Raw genomic sequence first — 20,089 nt, 5'->3', positions numbered from 1 at the left:
CATGAAGGCCATGTGACTCCGGGCAGCTGGGCTTAAGTAGCACCTCGGCTCCAGCCCGGTGTCCCCGGTCATGCTGATCGTCTCCTCAGCTCCACCCCCATCGAAGGACCTGCGACACACATGCACACCACTAACAGGCCATGAGGCAAGGGAGCCAGAAGTAATCAACAACAGGAAGAACAGAACAACTGTAAACCGTTAGTGAAAGCTAATATGTCTGCACATCAGCAGAAACATAATATGTATAACTTTCTATCTCCCTGTCCTCTCTCCAGAACGATAAGAAGTGCCAGCTGGAGGGCAAACTGAAGGACGTTCGCTATCGTCTGTCGGCTCAGCGGAGGGAGGTGGAGCAGACCAATCAGACGAGAGAAACACGCATCGCTGAGATCACACTGCTACAACAGCAGCTGCAGGTACACACAGCGGATGTCAACAAAAGACAAAATGTCCTTTTGACATCTGCTACATCAGCAGCAGATCTACATGCTTAAAAAATGTGGATGTTCCTCATGTATACAATAGGGTTGTTGACTGTTAGAAAATATCACTATTGAGCTTCGACCTCAGGATCCGTGTGTCTGTGGTCCTCTCCAGAAAGGAAGTAGTCATCACATACAGAGCATCAACTAGTTCCTGAGCAGTGTCCTTCACATGCTGATATCCAAGAGAGGGAGTCACACAGTCACAAGATGGAGGGATACCGGTTCTTGTTATCATACATCCTGTCATGAACAAAATACTGAGTTTTTCTCTAAATCGAAAAAATCTGACCTTTTTTGAAAATTCTGACTTTTTCTAAAAATGTTGAATTTTTCTCCAAAAATCTGACTTTTTCTCAAAAATATGACTTTTTCTCAAAATTCTGACTTTTTCTAAAGAAAATTGCCTTTTTTTCAAAATCTAAAAATCCTGCCTTTTTTCAAAATTCTGACTTTTTCCTCAAGAATATGACTTTTTCTCAAAATGTAACTTTTTCTCAAAATTGTTTTTTCTCAAAATCCAAAAATTCGGACTTTTTTCAAAATCCTGACTTTTTTCTTCAAAATTCGGACTTTTTCTCAAAATTCGGATTTTTCTAAAGAAAATTGCCTTTTTTTCCTCAAAATCCAAAATGTCTGACTTTTTTCAAAATCCTGACTTTTTTTCAAAATCTCAAAATGTTAAATCTCCCTGGTCCCCGGCTTGAGCTTCAGCCTCAGGATCCATGTATCTGTGATCCTCTCCAGAATGGAAGTAGTCATCACATACAGAGCATCAGCTAGTTCCTGAGCAGTGTCCTTCACATGCTGATATCAAGAGAGGGAGTCACACAGTCACAAGATGGAGGAACAGAAAGCAGTATTCAATGTTTACTTCAGATTAGCTCCATGTCAGAAATGAGCATGCTTGATGTCTCTCTCCATAGCGGCTGAGTCATCATGTTCACCACATAGCTATCATCTGCCTCAAACAGTCCTGATGCTCTTCCAGGTCATCACACATCCTGTCAGGTTCACAGCTACAGTTGATACCTTTGTTAGCATGTTGCTCTCATGTTGGAAGAGGACACTCAGGATTTCCCTGACATTGAAATACTTTTATGTAAACATTTCTAATGTAATGATTATTTCTGTTGTTTTGCTGCAGGACTCCCAGCAGTGGTTGGGGAGGTTAATTCCTGATAAACAGGGTCTCAACGACCAGCTGAAGCAGGTTCAACAGAACAGTTTGCATCGTGAGTACAACACAAACTAACACACACTTAATATTCATACTCGTCACATAGAAAGCCGTCTCGATCGGCTGTGTTCACCTGCATAATGACTCAAAACGTTGTGCATCATACGATATGTCTGACCCTTTGGTGTCAGAAAGAGTGGGAAGTATTTTGAGCCTGAAAGGGTTCAAATTAAGGCTACAACTATTAACATGTATTGTTACTTTTGTTAAATTAATCATATGATCTGTAAATGTCATCAATCCCAGTTCCTCAAAGTCCAAGTGGAGACTTTAAACGTTGTGTTTTGTCGAAAACACAAATATATTATGTTAAACTTAAAGGGGACCTATCATGCAAAATGCACTTTTGATGTCTTCTCTACATCAACATGTGTCCCCGGTGCGTCTGGGAACTCACGCAGCGTCAGGAAATAAAACCCTCTCTCTTTTCCTCCGAACCCAAATCTCTAAAAACGGGGAACAACGGAGCTGATCCAGATTTGCGTCCGATATGACGTAATATCTGAAATGTGGACCCACGGGCCAATCAGAAACGTTGCTATCAGAAACAATGCCCGACTGTTTTGGACGTAATATGGTCGGTGTTTACATTAGCATCGCTAACACTCAGAGCTAACCTGTGCTGGAGAGCATGTGTGTGAAGAAGCAGGAAGTAAAAAGGAACTCACCTTGTGGTGTAACCGGCAAGAGAGAAAGCCTTTGAGCTCCAGACTGTTTCAGATCCTTGATAATCCATGATATGGAGTTTCATCATGGCAGCATTTAGTTTAGACGGTAGCTGCCGGGTCCCGCATGAGCTCAGCCCCCTCCTTTTAAAGCTTTATCCCCAAATCAGCACTTTAGAAACAGGAAGTGAAATAGAGGGATATGAGGCATGGCTAGAATGGGTGATCTGTTTGGTATTTTGAGCAAAACACTTCACTTCAGGTGCACTTTAATATAAAACAGATACAAATAAAGAAATGTACACATTCAATGACATATTTCTATTTTTACGATTAGCACAAGAAAAAAACAAACACTATTTGGATCGCTTTTTCTCGAGGCAGCCACTTGATGTACACTGTTCTTATTTGTGTGTGTGTGTGTGTGTGTGTGTGTGTGTGTGTGTGTGTGTGTGTGTGTGTGTGTGTCTGTGTGTGTGTGTGTGTGTGTGTGTGTGTGTGTGTGTGTGTGTGTGTGTGTGTGTGTGTTCATCGTTCAGGTGACAGCCTGTCATCGCTGCAGAAGGCGGTGGAGCAGAAGGAGAGCAGCAGACAGCAGCTCAGAGATCAGCTGGACGCCGTGGAGAGAGAGACTCGCGCAAAACTGCTGGAGATAGACGCGTTCAACACCCAGCTGAAGGTAGACGGCTCTCTCACTCAATAACACGGCACATCGAGGGAAGTCCGTTCTATTTTCATATAAAGATTAAAACTCCTCATGAACCAAGGATTAAACTAACTAACTTGGCCGAGTTCAGCTGGATGCAGTGGACTGATTAACAGACGAGTGAAGTGTTCCAATTAATATTAAGATTATGTTGAAGAGTTACCCGACAATATTTCATAAAGCTACAAGAGAACAATTTCAAAACGTCCCTACTCTTTAGTTTGAGCTCTCTTTACTTTTATCTTACGGGTGAATTCTTGGCATATCCATACTTTAAGTCCTTTGAACATAACCCTAAATAATTCATTTGTGAATCTGTTTGGGGGGCTTTGACTTTTTGTACAGAAAATTAACAAAACTCGCTTACCCAGTAAATGTTTTGCTTCAGAAAACATTTGACATGTGTAGCTTTAAATCCTGCCCTATCCTTCGTCATAACCCATCCTCACGCTAGTTTAACACGTGTATAATGTTACCTGATGTGCCTTGCTGTTAATATCCGACCACGATATCTGTGTTTGAATTCACACTGAACAAAAACTCTTTTCTTTTTGCTCAAACGGGTTCAAATAAATACTTCACTTTTTGAATGAAATATTATATTATATAGTATAATGAAAGACTGGTGTACCCAGTAAGAAAGGACGGATGGTGTGTGCAGAGAAAGCAACTTTCATTTCAAATAATTGAGTGAAAACAGAAGTACTTGTGTTTTTTGTTCAGTGTGTTTTGATGTGGTACTTCTACGTGTCTATGTGTGTGCCTAATAGGCGCTTTCACACCGGAGTACTTTTCTCGTTTACTTCCGATAGTTCCTGGAATGTTGCGTTCACACCAAAAAGAGAACTTAGTTCATGAGAACTTTTACCCCCATTTCAAGAGGCGCATTCACACCGCGGTACTTTTCCCACAAAGGTTCATGCGAAATTAGTTCATGAGAACTCTTTAGTTCTCATGAACTAAGTACAGATCGCGTTCACACCGGAATAAGTCCCTGAGGGTGGATTAGGCAAATGAAGCCGCTAACGTCACTTCTTCTTCTTCTGCTTTGGGTTTACTGGCAGGCCGCAAACCACTTCACGGCGTATACTGCCGCCCAAAGTCCCCGGCCGGAAGTCCCCGGAGTTGGGGACTGGCCTTCTACTGAAGCCATCCGAGTAAAACGCCGACACCTCCTCATCTCCACCGCTCCCATGTTTTATTTTGTGTTGCCATAAGTTAGTCTCTCTGCGTTTCTGCGCTGGGATAATGCTAATGATAATAATGCTAATGCGAGGATAATAAAATGGCGGCTTCACAAAACTTTTTGGGAGTTTTACGGGGCGTGGTTTGCAATCCGTCCAGCCAATCAGAAATATAGCTCTTTTCTCACAAAAGAGCCGCTCGAAAGTCCCTGCTTTTTAGTACCGGCTCTTTTTGGTGTGAACGCGATAAATGAGTTCTCATGAACTAAGTTCGCATGAACCTTTGTGGGAAAAGTACCGCAGTGTGAATGCGCCTAGTGCCTGCTAGAGAGCAGGGACTATCCTGGGGAGAAAAAGTTCCAATTTCGATTGGCTGGGCAAATTGCAAACCACGCCCCGTAAAACTCTGAAAAGTTTTGTGAACCCGCCATTGTATTTGCTGGCATTAGCATTATTAGCATTAGCATTAGCCCAGCGCAGAAACGCAGAGAGAATAACTCATGGCAACACAAAATAAAACATGGGAGCGGTGGAGATGAGGAGGTGTCGGCGTTCTGGCGATTTACTCGGAAGGCTTCAGCTTCTACTGAAGCCAGTCCCCAACTCCGGGGACTTCCGGCCGGGGACTCCGGGCGGCAGTATACGCCGTGAAGTGGTTTGCGGCCTGCCAGTAAACCCAAAGCAGAAGAAGAAGAAGTGACGTCAGCGGCTTCATTTGCCTAATCCTCCCTCAGGGACTTATTCCGGTGTGAACGCGATCGGCTCTTAGTTCCATGGGGGAACTAAGTGCTGGGAACTGAGTACGGCAAAGTACTTGGTGCGAACGAGGTTTGTTGCTGTGTTTTTGGAGAGAGCTAGCTGTGCACAGGAACTACGGAGCCCTGGAGGGTTCACAGAGAGAAAAATAAATAAAACGTGGCCACGCTTTAGTAACTCGTGCGCACGCTTTAGTAACTCGTGCGCACGAGTTACTAAAGCGTGCGCACGAGTTACTAAAGCGTGCGCACGAGTTACTAAAGCGTGCGCACGAGTTACTAAAGTGTGCGCACGAGTTACTAAAGCGTGCGCACGAGTTACTAAAGCGTGGCCTCGTTTTGTGTGTGTGTGGGCATTTGTTTATGATAGTATTGTTCGTTCCGGTGCACTCCGGCAGGACTATAGCACATCGAGATTAAGATTAAACGAATTTCTTTCACTTACACATATAACTATGGAGAACCAGATTTGTGTAAATTACTGTTCGTGTTAATTTGAAAACAAATGCCGGGGGTGTCGGACACACACAAACACACCGAACACGCACACACAGAGCGGAGCTGAGCACACACACGCGCGCACACAGCATGCGCCCCGGTGACAGGACATATCCTTCATAAAACGAGTGGAATATTCTGGTAGTTCGATGTGTGTAGAGGTGTGTGTGGTTAAACGTAGCAGCCTCGATCTCTATCCAGCGGTTCTAATGAAGGGCAACGCAGTGAAGTAAACAGTAAAAGGCACCGCTCTTTGCAGCTGGTGCTGCTCTTCTCAGATTCTGCTGAATTACACGTTACTGCCTCCAGTGCCCTGTACGACGAAGCCAGTTCAACAGACCCTGGATATGTTTGATTTACCCGGCTTAACTAACCCTAACAAACGCGATGTCGCTAAGCGGTCCTACGAAGCTGGTTATTAACTCAGCAAATCAACCAGGGTTTCTCTGTCCGGCTGAGAGTGCGTTCACGTGAAAGGGACGGGGTTACCAACATTTGACCAATCACAAACATGGAGACGCGTGCTGACAGCGCAGCGTCATACTTCATGAATGAATAGTGTAAATAGCAAATCCTGCTTCGTAGTACAGGCCACTGGTGCCACAGAGATTTCATAAAGTGAAGGATGTTTTCCTTCTATAAAACAGCTGTGGGCAGCAGCAGATTCTGTGAGTCACGGACAGGAATCCCTCAATTTAAATAAAACGAGACCATGCTTTATTAACTCGTGCGCACGCTTTAGTAACTCGTGCAGCGTGCGCACGAGTTACTAAAGCGTGGCCACGTTTTATTTATTTTTCACTCAATGAACCCTCCAGGGCTCCGTAGGAACTCACTGAGGAAGGTTTTATTCCTTAAAGCGTTGCATCACAGCGGTTTGTTTATGTTTCCTGGACCACATTGTGTCCTGGGGGGTATACTGCGAAGCAGGATTTTCGCTTAGCCGGCTAAATTCAGGGCAAACTCCGGCTTTCCGGTCATCCGAAGCTGGTTCTCTTTTTAGCAAGCTAGATCTCCATGGTAATATATGCTAAGCAGCTAACCTGGTCGGGACCAGGTTAGGTTGCAGGCTAAGAGCTCAACTCAGTGAAAGCACCGCCTGCTGACCAATCAGAGCTCAGTGTGCGGAGTTTAAAGCGATCAAGTCATATTACAGGAGAAAGGAAATACAGAAAAACTGCCGTTGCAGGAAAGACGGCCGGCAAAAATCACCGACTGTGTGAACGTGAACATGAATAGAATATCACCTCCATCTTCAGAGCAATCTGACTATTATAACATTAGCGTTAAGAAAGCTTAATTAAATATCGGCCACAACATAAGTAACCGGATCAGAGTAACATTAAGTACAGTCCGCGGCATATCACTTCATAATGTATCATATCTCTCCTGATCTGAGTCAGCTGAGCCGTATCTGGCCGTGCAGCACTCACAGTGTCACAGACTGGATGCAGAAGTATTATTTTAAGCAACACATTAAGTTGAGGAAACACTCGAGACAAATGTAATTAAAGTCAGATCGTGTTTTAGACGGGGCAGTGATATCATAAACCTGTTAATGTACGCATTCAAACACTTGTTCTGTTCCCAGCTGTGTTCACCTTGCAGGTGCAGCTCTGTGGCTTTGATCCTGGATCAAGTGTTTAATTCATGGATGTTTAAAGTTTAACTTCTTCATTTTTGACTAGTATTAAAGTTCACTTTTCATTCAGGAAGTATGACGCTGCGCTGTCAGTACGCTTCTCCATGTTTGTGATTGGTCGAATGCTCCAGATACCACCCCTTTCATGTGAACGCGCACCTAACTAGATAGGACACGGCTGGCTTGAGCGATCCACTTGATAACCAGCGTCGTAGTACAGTTTAGCGAGAGCGCGTATGTTTTGGATTAGGCCAACCGGCTAACTCAAACATATCCAGGTTAGGTTGAACCAGCTTCGTAGCATAGGCCCCTGTTCTGTCTCTAGAGTCAGGTCAGAGAGAGGAGTATTAATCCTGTGGTCTGTTACGAGGAGGAGGAGGAGGAGGAGGAGGAGGAGGAGGAGGAGGAGGAGACAAAACAGACCTCAATAAATAGAGGGCTTATCTAATAAAGATGGATCCCAGTCTTCTTCCGTATGAAAGTAATTTCAAGCAACACACTAAGCCCTCCCTCACTGGTGTTTATTTACAAGACAGATGACGTACTCTTTCATTAATACCACCATGTTGGTTCATATGGATATCATTGGACGATGCTGAGCTTGTGTTTCTGTTCTTCATGATGTCATGTGATCGTGTCGTCAGGCAGTGTCCAAAATAATCTAATTACGTTGTGCCAGTAAGAGGCTGGACGTCTGTAAATGTGGATCGAAACCAGTTTTTGACCGTTTAATTTAATCGGAAAATGCCAGTGTGTCCGCCAGACCAGGGCTGAGAGGGCGTCCACCCCGAGAGCGGGGGGTCGTGACGTCACGTCGTGTCACGTGACTTGAATATTGAATTGAGCCATCCCTTAAGTTATAGATTCAGGCCGTTTCTCAATGTCGAGTAAACCTGCTGCAGAGCCACTATTTCAAGTATGCTACGTCATCGAGTGGCGCCGAAGGACTGTTTAACACTAGAACCGCCAACGGGTACATTTTACCCGCAGCTGTTTTTTTATTGTATGTAACTTTTTTTCAATAAAATATTAACGTCTCCCAGTCCGTGACTTTTCCTGAAAGTGTGTTATGTAACACCCTGTGTTGTTAAAAATGGTCAATATGAAGTCAGATTGAAAAAATCGTCAAAAAAATGGATATTTATACCTATTTCCGCCAGCGGGTAATATTTACCTCAAAGAAATGCAGCGCTCCTCGCGCTATTGATTTCGCGATCAAAATGATCAAAATACTACGGAGGGAAGATATTTTCGTTTGGAGGGGAAGCTCGCGAGTGTGTGTGTGTATACGCGTGTGTGTTTGTGTATGTTTGCATTTGTGTGTATTGTGTTTGTTTCCCAGAGAAAACCCTCACGAGAAACACCGGCTGTTGTTATGACTGCTGTGATGTTAAATTACTCCGTTCTCCGCTTGTAATTATGCCGTTACAAGCTTCAAAGTTATATTTATCATCTGAATTGGCCGAAACAAGTTTAATATTCTGAAAGCCAAGACTTTGTTTAATTTAAATCAGATGAAAACAAACTGTAACGGACCCTGCCGTGTTATCTATGATTACTATACTCTTACATTCATAATTTCAGCCGGAGGGAGGGGGGCGGGGCTGCTGGAAGAGCAGATTGCGAGTGAGAGGTGCTTGTCTTCGTCCCTTTACAAGCTTCAAAAATGTATTTATCGTGTGATTTTGGAAATAAAAGTTTCATATTCTGAAAGCCAATACTTTGTTTGTTTAAAATCAAACAAAACACCTGAACCCTGAACAAATAGTTTTTTACGTAAATCCACGTTTATTCTGAAATGAGCCGTTGCGACTTCCAACTGATTTCGATAGAGCGGGTCACATATAATATGAAAAACTGAGAGTCCACACATTATATTGGTATACATGTCATCCCTGTGCGATCAAAACTCACCGTTCTGTATGGTACATTGTACCTTGGAAATCAATAGCGGGTAAACTTTACCCGTTGGCGGATATAGGTATACAGCGACCTCTGGCGGTTCGAGTGTTAAATGCATGTTAAATGCCCAGCATTCGGCGCCACTTGATGACGTAGCATACTTGAAATAGTGAATGAGAAACGGCCACTATCTCTTTACGTATTAGTGATGGGAGTTGCGGCCCCCCTGGCGGAAACGCATTGCATATGGTCTCCTTTTGAATCATCAAGTCAGTGGTGGATCAGTCGAGATGCGATTTTGATGCTTTAATTTTCTTTACTAGTTTTACCTGCAAGTTTATTTGGTCTCCATAAAGATAATTGTTATTTTATGGAGTCAGAACTACGATTTCCAGGCATAGGAACTTCATTCGATAAACGTCCACGATAGGTGTGATCTCTGCAAAGCAAGCTATAGTCCACAGAGATGTGAACATTGTTTTTACGTTTCTGCCGTCCACCTTCCTCTCCACAAAATCTCTTCTGTCCTCTTTACCCACTGGGACTCTTTCCCAATGCTTTTTCTACTCGCTGTCCTTCTCCTGCTTTGTGTTTCCTTCCTGCTTCTTCTTCACCCTTTATCATATGCTTTGTTTAATCCTCACAATTAAACCCTTCCTTTCTTTATTTTTCCTACCCCTTTTTTCATTGGCCTTCTGCCAGTCTCTGTTGCGGCTTTCACACCAGCGCTTTTCAGTTTCTAGCTCCGAGCGGGAGCTTTTCTGGTTCAGCTCCGGTTTCCCTTTTCAGCTCCCGCTCTGTGCACACCGCCCACTGGCGCCCCAGAGCTGCCCTTGCTGCGTCATGACGTCACCGTTTACATCGCTGATTTGCCCCCCCAACGACAGCTCACAACAACAACAACTGCGTCGGGTCGATGATCGTGTTGCTTTTAATCACACGAAGCCAGAATAAATTGAATAACGACTTCTCCAACCTTATACTTTTCTCCAGAGTGCCGTGGTTCATTGTTTATTAATGTGTTTCTGCAGCATTTACCGACCGCTGCAGTGCTGCTCTTCCACAGGAGTTTATTCTCCCGTTAGCTCCCGGTTAGCTCGCACTGCAGCGGCCGCTCTAAAGTATTCACTGTCCGACTCACACAAGCAGCTGATGCATATCCCCAGTTCCCTTAGCCTAAGTGAATGTGTGTCAGTCTGAATTGACACTGTTTGGTATCACAACGCTGTTATGAAAGTTTCTCTGGTATAAAACGGGTGATGTTACCATAGCAACCGAAGCTAAACTGACTACTTACATCCGATAGCTGCAATAATACAAAACAACACGTCTGCCTCTCTCCACAATGATCGATAACAGTGAACGGATGGTCAAAGTAAGGCACAAATAAACAGAATCACACGAAGCCTGGTTAGTGTTGCCTGACTTTATAAAGTGTGTTTATAGGCACTACTGCTTGTAGGCAGGCATAACAGTCGACCCATGGGAGGTGGGTTTAGTTTCCTGCACGCCTCGACGTAAGCGACGTCACCTCTTAGCTCCAAAGCTCTTGCCTCTGGACCGACAATTTTTTGGAGCTGGAAATGAAGCGGATTCCGGAGCTAAGAGCCGGCGCAGCTCCGGTGTGAACTGGAAAACCCGGCGCTTTTCAGGCTCTAGCTCCGAGCCGGAGCTGAAAAGGCGCTGGTGTGAAAGGGGCATGTGTGAGTTCTATGCCAACCACTGTTCGAGGATAGAGGCCCTGCGACGCCAGCTTCAGGACGAACAGAGAGGCAGACAGGTAGAGACGCTGCCACCGCTGGACTGGGGTGGTACTGCAGTGGGGATACACTGTACTGTTAACTAATCATGGAGTGGTGCAGGAATGAGTCCTAAAGAAACCCAAAACAAATCAGCATTTCCAGTTCTCTCGTCTGGAAGTCAATTGTTTGAAAGTGTTCAAGTCTGAATTAAGATCTGTGGTTAACACAAGCTGAAGAGATTTATATTCTAAGACATAAAATATGCTCACAAGTGTCTAAATAAGATAAACACTTTATTACTTTACAATCTATTTACAACTTGTTAACGTTACCGGCTCCTTTGACACCTTTTTACATTTTTTTACAGTTTAAAATACTGCTACTTATTTTTACCATTTGATTTTTCTTATAATTTTTTACTAACGGGTACCTAACTTTTTATTTAATCTATAAATATACTTTTTTTTCTATTTTATCTGCACTTTACCTTTGCTGCTGTAACGCTGTTAACTTCCCAGCTTCATAGTATTTTAATATGTTGTTAATATGTGGAGATTATCCTGCTGATCAAAACGTGTAAATATCATAAACGTGTGTTTGCCACAGATCTTATTTTCTGCAGTAGTCCAAAAACGAATGGAAAACCCCATTGGCTTTTTGTCGAGGGAGTGCTTGCATTGATACACAAGTCCATTATCACTGCACCACTCTACATAAAATATCCTAATATCAAGATCAGCAGATTTTACATCGACTACCTCTTCCTGCTCTGGCAGTCTATTTGAGAAGTAAAACACACAACGGCACCAGACTACTTATGGCGCATTTCCACTGCAGGGCCTCGCATGGCTTAGTACGGTATAGTTAGGCCTTGGTAGGCCCGGCTCACTTTATGATGCGTTTCCATTACAGTTTAGGAACTGGGGCAGTAACTATAGTAACGCTGTGTAGGCGGAACCGTGACGTCATCTTCAATGAGAAACACAAAACCAACATCAGCCGTTAGCTGTTAGCCCTCAGAGCTCACAGCTCCTCATATCTGTTCAGAAACTAGACAAAAGTGAAACAAGTACAAACCACAGACTGCCTGTGTCATGGCGAATACAGTCGCTGGTTTATTTATGTCTGTATAGGCCGTTGTTGTGAGTGTGGACGGTCGGAGCATATACTGCGTTAGCTTAGCCGGTCTCCATTCAGAAAACACACATTTTAAAAGGTTTTTCGCCTGCCGTCTGTCTGCAGACTTGTCAAAGCATTAATTCATGGTTTTTAGTAACTGGTATCAGTATGTTGTTACTTTTTGAAACGTGTATTATAATTAAATAAAAATTAAAGCCCCCTTGCCAGCGATTCTCTCACTAGTTTAGCATACTCAGCCCGGTTGTTGGCCCAGAAAGAACCTGGATTTTGGAAAGCCAGAAAAACTGTGAAAAAGTACCCTTTAGCCGGAACTACGCCTAGTGGAAACGCAACAAAAACGGGCTGGGCACGGCACGCTTAAACCGTGCTACGCGCTGCAGTGGAAATGCGCCATAAGTGTTTTAGTCAAAGGCTTCTTCAACACAGACGAACCAGACTTTTAAACGGCCTGGTTTTTGCAGACATGTCCTCATGTTGTGCAGTGTGCTGCCCCTCTCCCAGACACACACATGTTTTCCCAGCCAGTCGAGCTGTGAATGGTTTGATTACTGAAAAGCACTCATGTACTGATTTCAGTGTGCTGTTGTTTTTCCTAATCTCACGAATCGGCAAAGAAGCACTTAATACACTCGAATCCAGAAGAAATGGATGCACCATTCAACATTTGTGCAACATTAGTTAATGAATAACGTATACACTAGTTGTATTAGACAGGAGCTTGCTTCTTAATTAATATTATATGGAAAAACATTGTTAGCCTACATATTTTTGGACCCCTTTATGGTTGGGATGCTGCAATTTCCTCAATGTTGGATGAATATAGGATTTCCTATTCTGATAAAAACAGGGAGGAAACCAATATTAGCCGCATGACGAAATACCTCCAGAGATATTTACTTACAAGATTATTAGTTTCTTTTAAAATAGAGGATATATTAATGTGGAGGAAATGTGGTTGTGTCCGCAATATATATCTAACCTAACAACCTACTAAACACATCAAAACACTAACTCTTTTCTAATAGAGCCAGGTCAGTGAAAGATATCTGCTCAGGCTTTTTGCACACGGCACTAACTGGGCTGTTGCCACCTGTTTTTTATAACAACCTGACAGTAGTAACGTCAGATTACTCATCAAGGTGAGTCACAAGAGCCTCTCCTCGCATGAGTCAGGCCTTTTGTTGGTTTAATCCGGTTTAATCTCTAGTGAGAGAAAACTGTCAGGGATTAAAATATTTTTTCAGGTAACTGGAAAGCAGTTTTAAATTAATTGGGAAGATAAACACATATATCAATTGTTCCTAATGCAGAGTAAGATTAGACACATTTTAACACAACAACCTAACGTCTGTAAATCTAATATTATGATTTATACAGTCATATATCAAACACATACATTATATTAACACAGGTCACTTACAAGAAGAATTGTCTAATATTTTTACTTCAGAATAAAATCAGGAAATTCAAATTAACTCCAAAACAACTCCTTTAATTCATTAATGCGTAGATATGTTTTGAAGCATTACCTGTCTGTGAGTGTGTGTCCGTGTCTACAGTACGATTGAGTCTGTCTGTCTGTGTGTGTGTGTTCGTTTCAGTGCCAGGAGCAGGGGAAGATACAGGAGTGTGTGTCAGCCATCAGGGTGTGTCTGGCTCGGCTAGACTACGTTATAAAGGTCTTCACAACTCCCTTCTTCTTCTCTGTATTTTATTTTCATATCCCCCCATGTCTCTTCATCCTCATCTCTTTCTCAAATCTTATTTTCTTTGACACTTTTTTCTAATCCCTTCATCTCTAATATTCTATCTTCTCTGTCCTCCTTCTTTTTAGCGCCCCTTATTTCCACTAATTAGCCAGTTAGCTAACAATGCTCCAATAGTTGACTCTGTGCGCAGTTGTAATGCTAAACTAGCGGTCTTGTACAGTGGCCCTGAGGGTCAAAACACATTTTTGAAAGCACAAAATGTATTATTATTTGTGTTTTGACCCTCAGGGCCACCATAGTCTTGCTAGATTAGCAGGTGTACTAGATTAGATGACTTTATGCTACTACTACTACTACTACACTGTGGGGTAATGCTACTTCCTGTGTGCTACCAGACGATGTTTCAGCCTGACAAGCTATTAAACATTTGAGAGGCTAACATGCTGTTGAACTAGAAACTGTGTGTGTGTGTGTGTGTGTGTGTGTGTGTGTGTGTGTGTGTGTGTGTGTGTGTGTGTGTGTGTGTGTGTGTGTGTGTGTGTGTGTGTGTGTGTGTGTGTGTGTGTGTGTGTGTGTGTGAGACTTATTTTTGGGGGAATGCATACATTTCTCCTTAAAATGTATTTAAAAAGTCCTTTGGCAGTTCAAGAAAGTCGCACTTTATCGTGGTACCATTTAGTTGTGTGTGAAAAAACGTAAACATAAATGTGTACTTATATTGTATTCTCTTTTGTTAACGTGTACTTTCCCACAATAAATAAATATGTTAGTTTACTCAGTAGTGAAGTCAATTGACCCACAAATAAAGGATTTATGACTTCAAAAAAATACCCCTTACGTTTTTAATCATCAAAGGTTCATGGCACGATTTAAAACGGGATCCAAAGATAATAGTTACTCGTTATCTCCCGCACTTATTTATTCCGAAATAATATCCCCATGTGTCTCAACATTAGGGGAGGGTCTTTTGTCTCTCATGTTGTCTCATGTCCTCCACTTCCTGTTTCAGACTGTTCTCTCTCTCTCTCTCTCTCTCTCTCTCTCTCTCTCTCTCTCTCTCTCTCTCTCTCCAGAGTTGTAGTTTTATTTCCTCCGTCCGACCAAAACGTTGGTTGTTTTGGCTGAAACACAAAACAGCTGCCTTGTTGCTATAGTAACAGAGTATGTTCTAATGGCACAGCTGATTGTCATGACTACACAGAACGGCATCTCCCTGTTTTGTCCCGCCCTCTTTGTGCAAGCTCCGCCCCCTCCAACATGGCCGCCTGCAGCCCTGTGTTTTGGGCCCCAACCCTCCCACTTTAACTCTAAACTGGAGACCAGGACTAACTTCTAAATGTCTGTTAAAGTCAACAATCAAGTTCCCACAGTGCTGACGAAGTGTATAGCCGCCAGGAAGTGCTCTGTGTTTTCCTGTAGTTGTTGTTTCCACCATCTTCCTCTGCAATTTATTTTCTATTTTGTTGACTCTTGAACTTAAAGGTCACATGTCGTGGCCATTTCTACTGATCATAATTCCATTGTTGAGGTCGACTAGAATAGATTCACATTGTTCCAAACTCACATTGGTTTCTCATCCAGCATCTCTGTATAGTCTGTGCATTCACTCTGGCCTACACGGCTTGTTGGAGCTCCTGCCCCCCCCCTATGAGCCAAGTGGCCGTCTGCGAGACAGCGAGACACAGCGAAACCCAGCCCCAAACACACACACACACCCGCAGCCTGGCTGGGAGTTTGTGTGTGTGCTCAGGCTGAGTTCCGCACTGTCTCGCCGACCCCACACCAGTGAGCCGGCTCACAGTGTACCGATCCTCGCAGCAGCGAGCCTCGCAACGTCCCCCAGAGTGAGTTTGTGTGTGTGTGTGTGTGTGTGTGTGTGTGTGTGTGTGTGTGTGTGTGTGTGTGTGTGTGTGTGTGTGTGAGGAAGTCCGCGGATTGGTCCAAACGTAACGGCTCTGCAGATTGGTCAATTTGAACCAATCCGATATACGTCACTATACGCAAGAAGAAAACAATGGAAAAAGAGAAACCTCCAACGAGGCGTTCTGGGGCAGCACAAAGGACTAAAGGCACTAAAGCACTAAAGGCTGGGTTAGCCCAGCCTTTATGCCAAAGGTCATCACAAGCTCTTTTAGGTCAAGAGTGATCACCCTGGTCGGGTTTTTTCCGCCTCCTCATAAAATGGAGGAAGAAGCCACATCTCATCTCCTCTGTCCGGTGCGCGCACTGCATGGCCTGCTATGTGGCGCGCACGGCGGCATGGTGCCGTTCTCAGCGCCTGTTTGTGCATTATCGAGAGCGCTCGATCGGACAACCTCTGTCTGCACAACGGCTGTCACAGTAGGCTTGTTTGAGACTGGCAAGACCTGCGCAGACCTGCGCAGTTGCGATCAACGTCTTGCTAGTGCGTTGCATGATGGTTAGTCATTTTGTCCGACTTGCTCTGGAGGCTCGCCCACATGAGACTTTGAAATCTCGCGGGACAAAGACGCCCGCAGCCTTGAGAGCGAGGCGAGGCGAGTTGGCACAGTTGCTCTCCACGAGCTGCGGAAGCGAAATGCTTGATGGGAAACGGCTCGCTGGTATCTCCAGCTGAGCGCTCATTGGTGGTTTTTACCACGTGTTGCTGATGGAACTCTCCAATTGGCTGGCAAAAGTTTGTTGTTGTTTTGTGTCAGTTTTACATCGCCACATCCATTCCCATTTTTCATCATTGTTCCACAATGTTTATCATCATGAAATTAATATCTATATATGTTATACTATACTGCTTACCGTTTTCATACTTTATATATCTTAGCATATTCATACACACTGTTCATACTGCTCACAGGCTGATATCTAGTGTATTCATACCCCACTGTTTATTCATCATTCAATTCATTCTATATGTTATTCTGTAGATTGTGTACATTACTTTCCACTTCCCTGCGTGTTGCACCTGGTTAGAAGCTAAACTGCATTTCGTTGTCTCAGTACCTGTAATATGTGCAATAACAATAAAGTTTCTCTATAAGTTCAACCAAATCATTAAAATAAAATCTATTGTAATGTAATGATTTGGTTTAACCTTATTTATTGAATACATCATTTAAAATGGCAAGATTAAATCAAATTACATCCATGTTGTACACATCATAAAGCTTAAAGTGGCAGCTAAAGAATTAACACAGCAGCAGGTCTGTTCAATGCATGCTCATGAAGCTTCATGTGTGCGGATCTGAAGGGACTGATCCTTTGTAGCCTGTCCACCTATCAGTTTGCAAACATTAAGAGGGAGGAGCATTTCTAATGATGGAACCCAGTCACTGGTGTGGTTCCTCATCATGACTGAATTAACAAACCTATATAAAGCAATAGTGATCACCTTTGTCTACAGTGGGTAAAATGGAATTTGTGGTGCGTGATGGACAGGGAGACATCACTGTAAGAGTCTCACAAGACATTTCCCAAAGACTACAAAATGGTGAGTAAACAACTAAATTGCATTCCAACAATCTGGATATGATTTTAAATTATGTAAATTATTTTTCAGATAACAGTTTAGCAGCTGCACTTATGCAGCAAGCAAGGGCTGCAACAAATGCACAAGGTAATCTATCAGTTAAATCAAAAATGGTATTTTCTTTTAATGCAAATCAAACAAATGACATATTCATGTTTATTGTAAACAAATATTTATTTTTCTCTCAATCACAGTCCCTTTAGATCATGTCATTCTCCATACAATACATGTGGGATTTCTATTGCATCCACTTCATCTGAAACGAAAAACGCCAACGCAATTTCCGCCATTGCAAACCCAGCCAGTCAAGCCGACTCCGAGTCCGAGCTGTCCGACTTAAGACGAGCTTTTTGACACCTCCCCCGGCTGCGATCGGCTACTCTCGTCTACTTTCGAGGCGAGCCGCAATGTGTCTCAAACAAGCCTACTGGCTGTGTGAGGCGGTGGCGCAGGCATATGTCTCCTCGGGGGTGGATCCCCCAGAGAATATCAAAGCGCACTCCACCAGAGGAATTTCCGCCTCCACGGCGTTGCACGGAGGAATGTCAGTGGAAGATATTTGCACTGCTGCATCTTGGTCTTCCCCCTGTTCATTTATTCAATGTTATTTGAGGGATGTCTCCCTTTCCTCTCTGACGCACCCTGTACTGGGTGTCCTGTCGGAGTGAGTGACGTCAGGGATCCAGCGGTGCGCCTCTCTCCTGCCTCTCGGCACACAGAGAGCGGCCCTTTTTTCCCCTCGTATGAGAGGGATGTTCCCTTTACTCTGACACACTTCGTACGGAGTGCCTGATCAGAGTGAGTGACGTCTGGGATCCAGCTGAGCCTCTCCTACCTGTCTGACACGCAGAGAGCAGCTGTTCCCCCTCTATGATCGCAGGATAAGGTGGGACCTTCGTCTCTACTTTCTCACAGCGGCCGGTATGTATTGTTCCCAGCCTTCACCCCGTCGGGAAGATAGGCATGTTTTGCTATGTTCCAGGGACGGTGATGCGCCATTACGCATGGCGCAACAGGCAGGTGTGTCTGTGCTTCTAGTGCCGGCGGACCCAGTGGGGCGCAGACTACATCATGCTTCGCCCGGCCTTAACCCAATAGAGAGCCGCAGTGACGCGTCCTAAACCCCGGATGTAAACTTCTTCCGGTTCCTTCATCAAAAACGCAATGCAATTTCTCCATAGGATTTTGGAAAATAGCTCGAAATAAGGTCTGTGGTTGACACACATTTAAGAGAAGGATCACGTTTTGTTCAGCCGGATAATCTCCACATGTCTCCCCTACTTTTATAATTTTTGAATCATAAATCTAGTCGCCAAAAGCGAAATGCTAACGTTATGCTATAAACGAACTACAAGCCAGTACAGCAGCAGGGTCGCACGACTTCAACGTCACGCCAACTTAAGATCGTTTCAACTGACTTGCACTGACACTGCACTTTGAACACTTTAAATATATTAACATTTTAAACTGTATAGGCCTACCCCGTTTATATAGGCCCTTTTTGTTTTATGTATAGGCTACATGTCACACTGTGGGAAACGATATTTCTGGATGTATAACACATGTAGAATTTTTTACAATAAAGCTGACTTTGACTTCCGCGTGCTTGCATATTTTAACAAAGCTTTTCATTTTAGCCACACTGAATTTAACTAGAAGTCATGGCTGTGTCAATTACCAGTCTGATATCGTTTTACAAAGATGACAAGAAGAATGGAGATAGAGGAGAGAACCACTACAAGTCAGGACACGTGCAGCCTCGATGAAGGTGTACTTACCGGTGTTGTCAGGGCTAGCATGAGGGACAAGGTTTATAGAGTGTCGGTGAGTAGTGATAGCAAGAGTATCGTTAACCTAGAGTTAATTTATTCACATTAATTCCCATCAACAAATCCATTTTATGTGTCACATGAAATCTTTATTAGGCAAAGCAAGTTTATTTATATAGCACTTTTCAACACAAGGCAATTCAAAGTGCTTTACAAAAAAATGAAAGACATTAAGAAAATGGCATTTAAAATCAGTCATTAAAAAGAAAAGCTAATAAAATAAACATTAAAAGAAAAAATACATGGATAAAAGTTACAGTGCAGTTTAAGATGTGAATAGTTCAATTAAAAGGAGCGACAAAAAGAAAAGTCTTCTTGCTGGATTTAAAAGTAGTCAGAGTTGCAGCGGACCTGCAGGTTTCTGGGAGTTTGTTCCAGATGTTTGGAGCATAATAACTGAACGCTGCTTCTCCATGTTTAGTTCTGACTCTGGGGACAGAAAGCTGACCAGTCCCTGAAGACCTGAGCGATCTGGATGGTTCATAGTTTAGCAGGAGGTCAGAAATGTATTTTGGGCTTAAACCATTCAGTGCTTTATAAACCAGCAGCAGTATTTTGAAATCTATTCTTTGACACACAGGAAGCCAGTGTAAAGACTTCAGAACAGGAGTGATGTGATCCACTTTCTTAGTGTTAGTGAGGACTCGAGCAGCGGCGTTCTGAATCAGCTGCAGCTTAATAGATGTGTTAGTGATACCTGTGAAGACACCATTGCAGTAGTCCAGTCTACTGAAGATAAAGGGACAAGTTTTTCCAAATCCTGCTGTGACATTAGTCTTTTAATCCTAGATATGTTCTTTAGGTGATAGTAGGCTGATTTAGTAACTGTTTTAATGTGACTGTTGAAACTCAGGTCAGAGTCCATGACTACACCTAGATTTCTGGCTTCATCTGTTGTTTTGAACATTGCAGACTGAAGCTCAGCGCTAACTTTTATACGTTCTGCCTTGGCTCCAAAAACCATTACCTCAGTTTTATCTTTGTTTAATTGGAGAAAGTTCTGACACATCCAGTCATTGATTTGTTCAATGCACTTACTCAGTGTTTGAATTGGAGCATAGTCTCCTGGTGAAATGGTTACGTAAATGTG

At 43.3% G+C, this 20,089-nt stretch overlaps 1 protein-coding gene and 1 long non-coding RNA gene across 3 annotated transcripts; one reads left to right on the top strand and one right to left on the bottom strand.

The window, feature by feature from the left end:
• Positions 1-63: 63 nt before the first annotated feature.
• Positions 64-9,170, bottom strand: LOC139434736 (uncharacterized). The gene is made up of 3 exons (XR_011644035.1): positions 9,087-9,170; positions 2,391-2,559; positions 64-130 (listed from the first exon to the last, which is right to left on the bottom strand). It is a non-coding gene; the product is annotated as an uncharacterized lncRNA (long non-coding RNA).
• LOC117455626 (intersectin-1-like) lies at positions 71-3,165 on the top strand. 2 transcript variants are annotated; one of them, XM_034095198.2, is made up of 4 exons: positions 71-190; positions 276-416; positions 1,630-1,717; positions 2,927-3,165. In XM_034095198.2, exons 1-4 carry the CDS (start codon positions 71-73, stop codon positions 3,088-3,090), a joined length of 513 nt encoding a protein of 170 aa, XP_033951089.1. In that variant the 3' UTR covers positions 3,091-3,165. The 2 variants fall into 2 exon arrangements, 1 of the variants encoding a protein (XP_033951089.1); XR_004553102.2 differs by having other exon boundaries at positions 124-197.
• Positions 9,171-20,089: the final 10,919 nt, after the last annotated feature.

Source organism: Pseudochaenichthys georgianus, chromosome 11, assembly GCF_902827115.2.
Source record: "Pseudochaenichthys georgianus chromosome 11, fPseGeo1.2, whole genome shotgun sequence".
Lineage (NCBI taxonomy): Eukaryota > Metazoa > Chordata > Actinopteri > Perciformes > Channichthyidae > Pseudochaenichthys > Pseudochaenichthys georgianus.
This window is presented reverse-complemented; position numbering and strand designations above follow the sequence as displayed.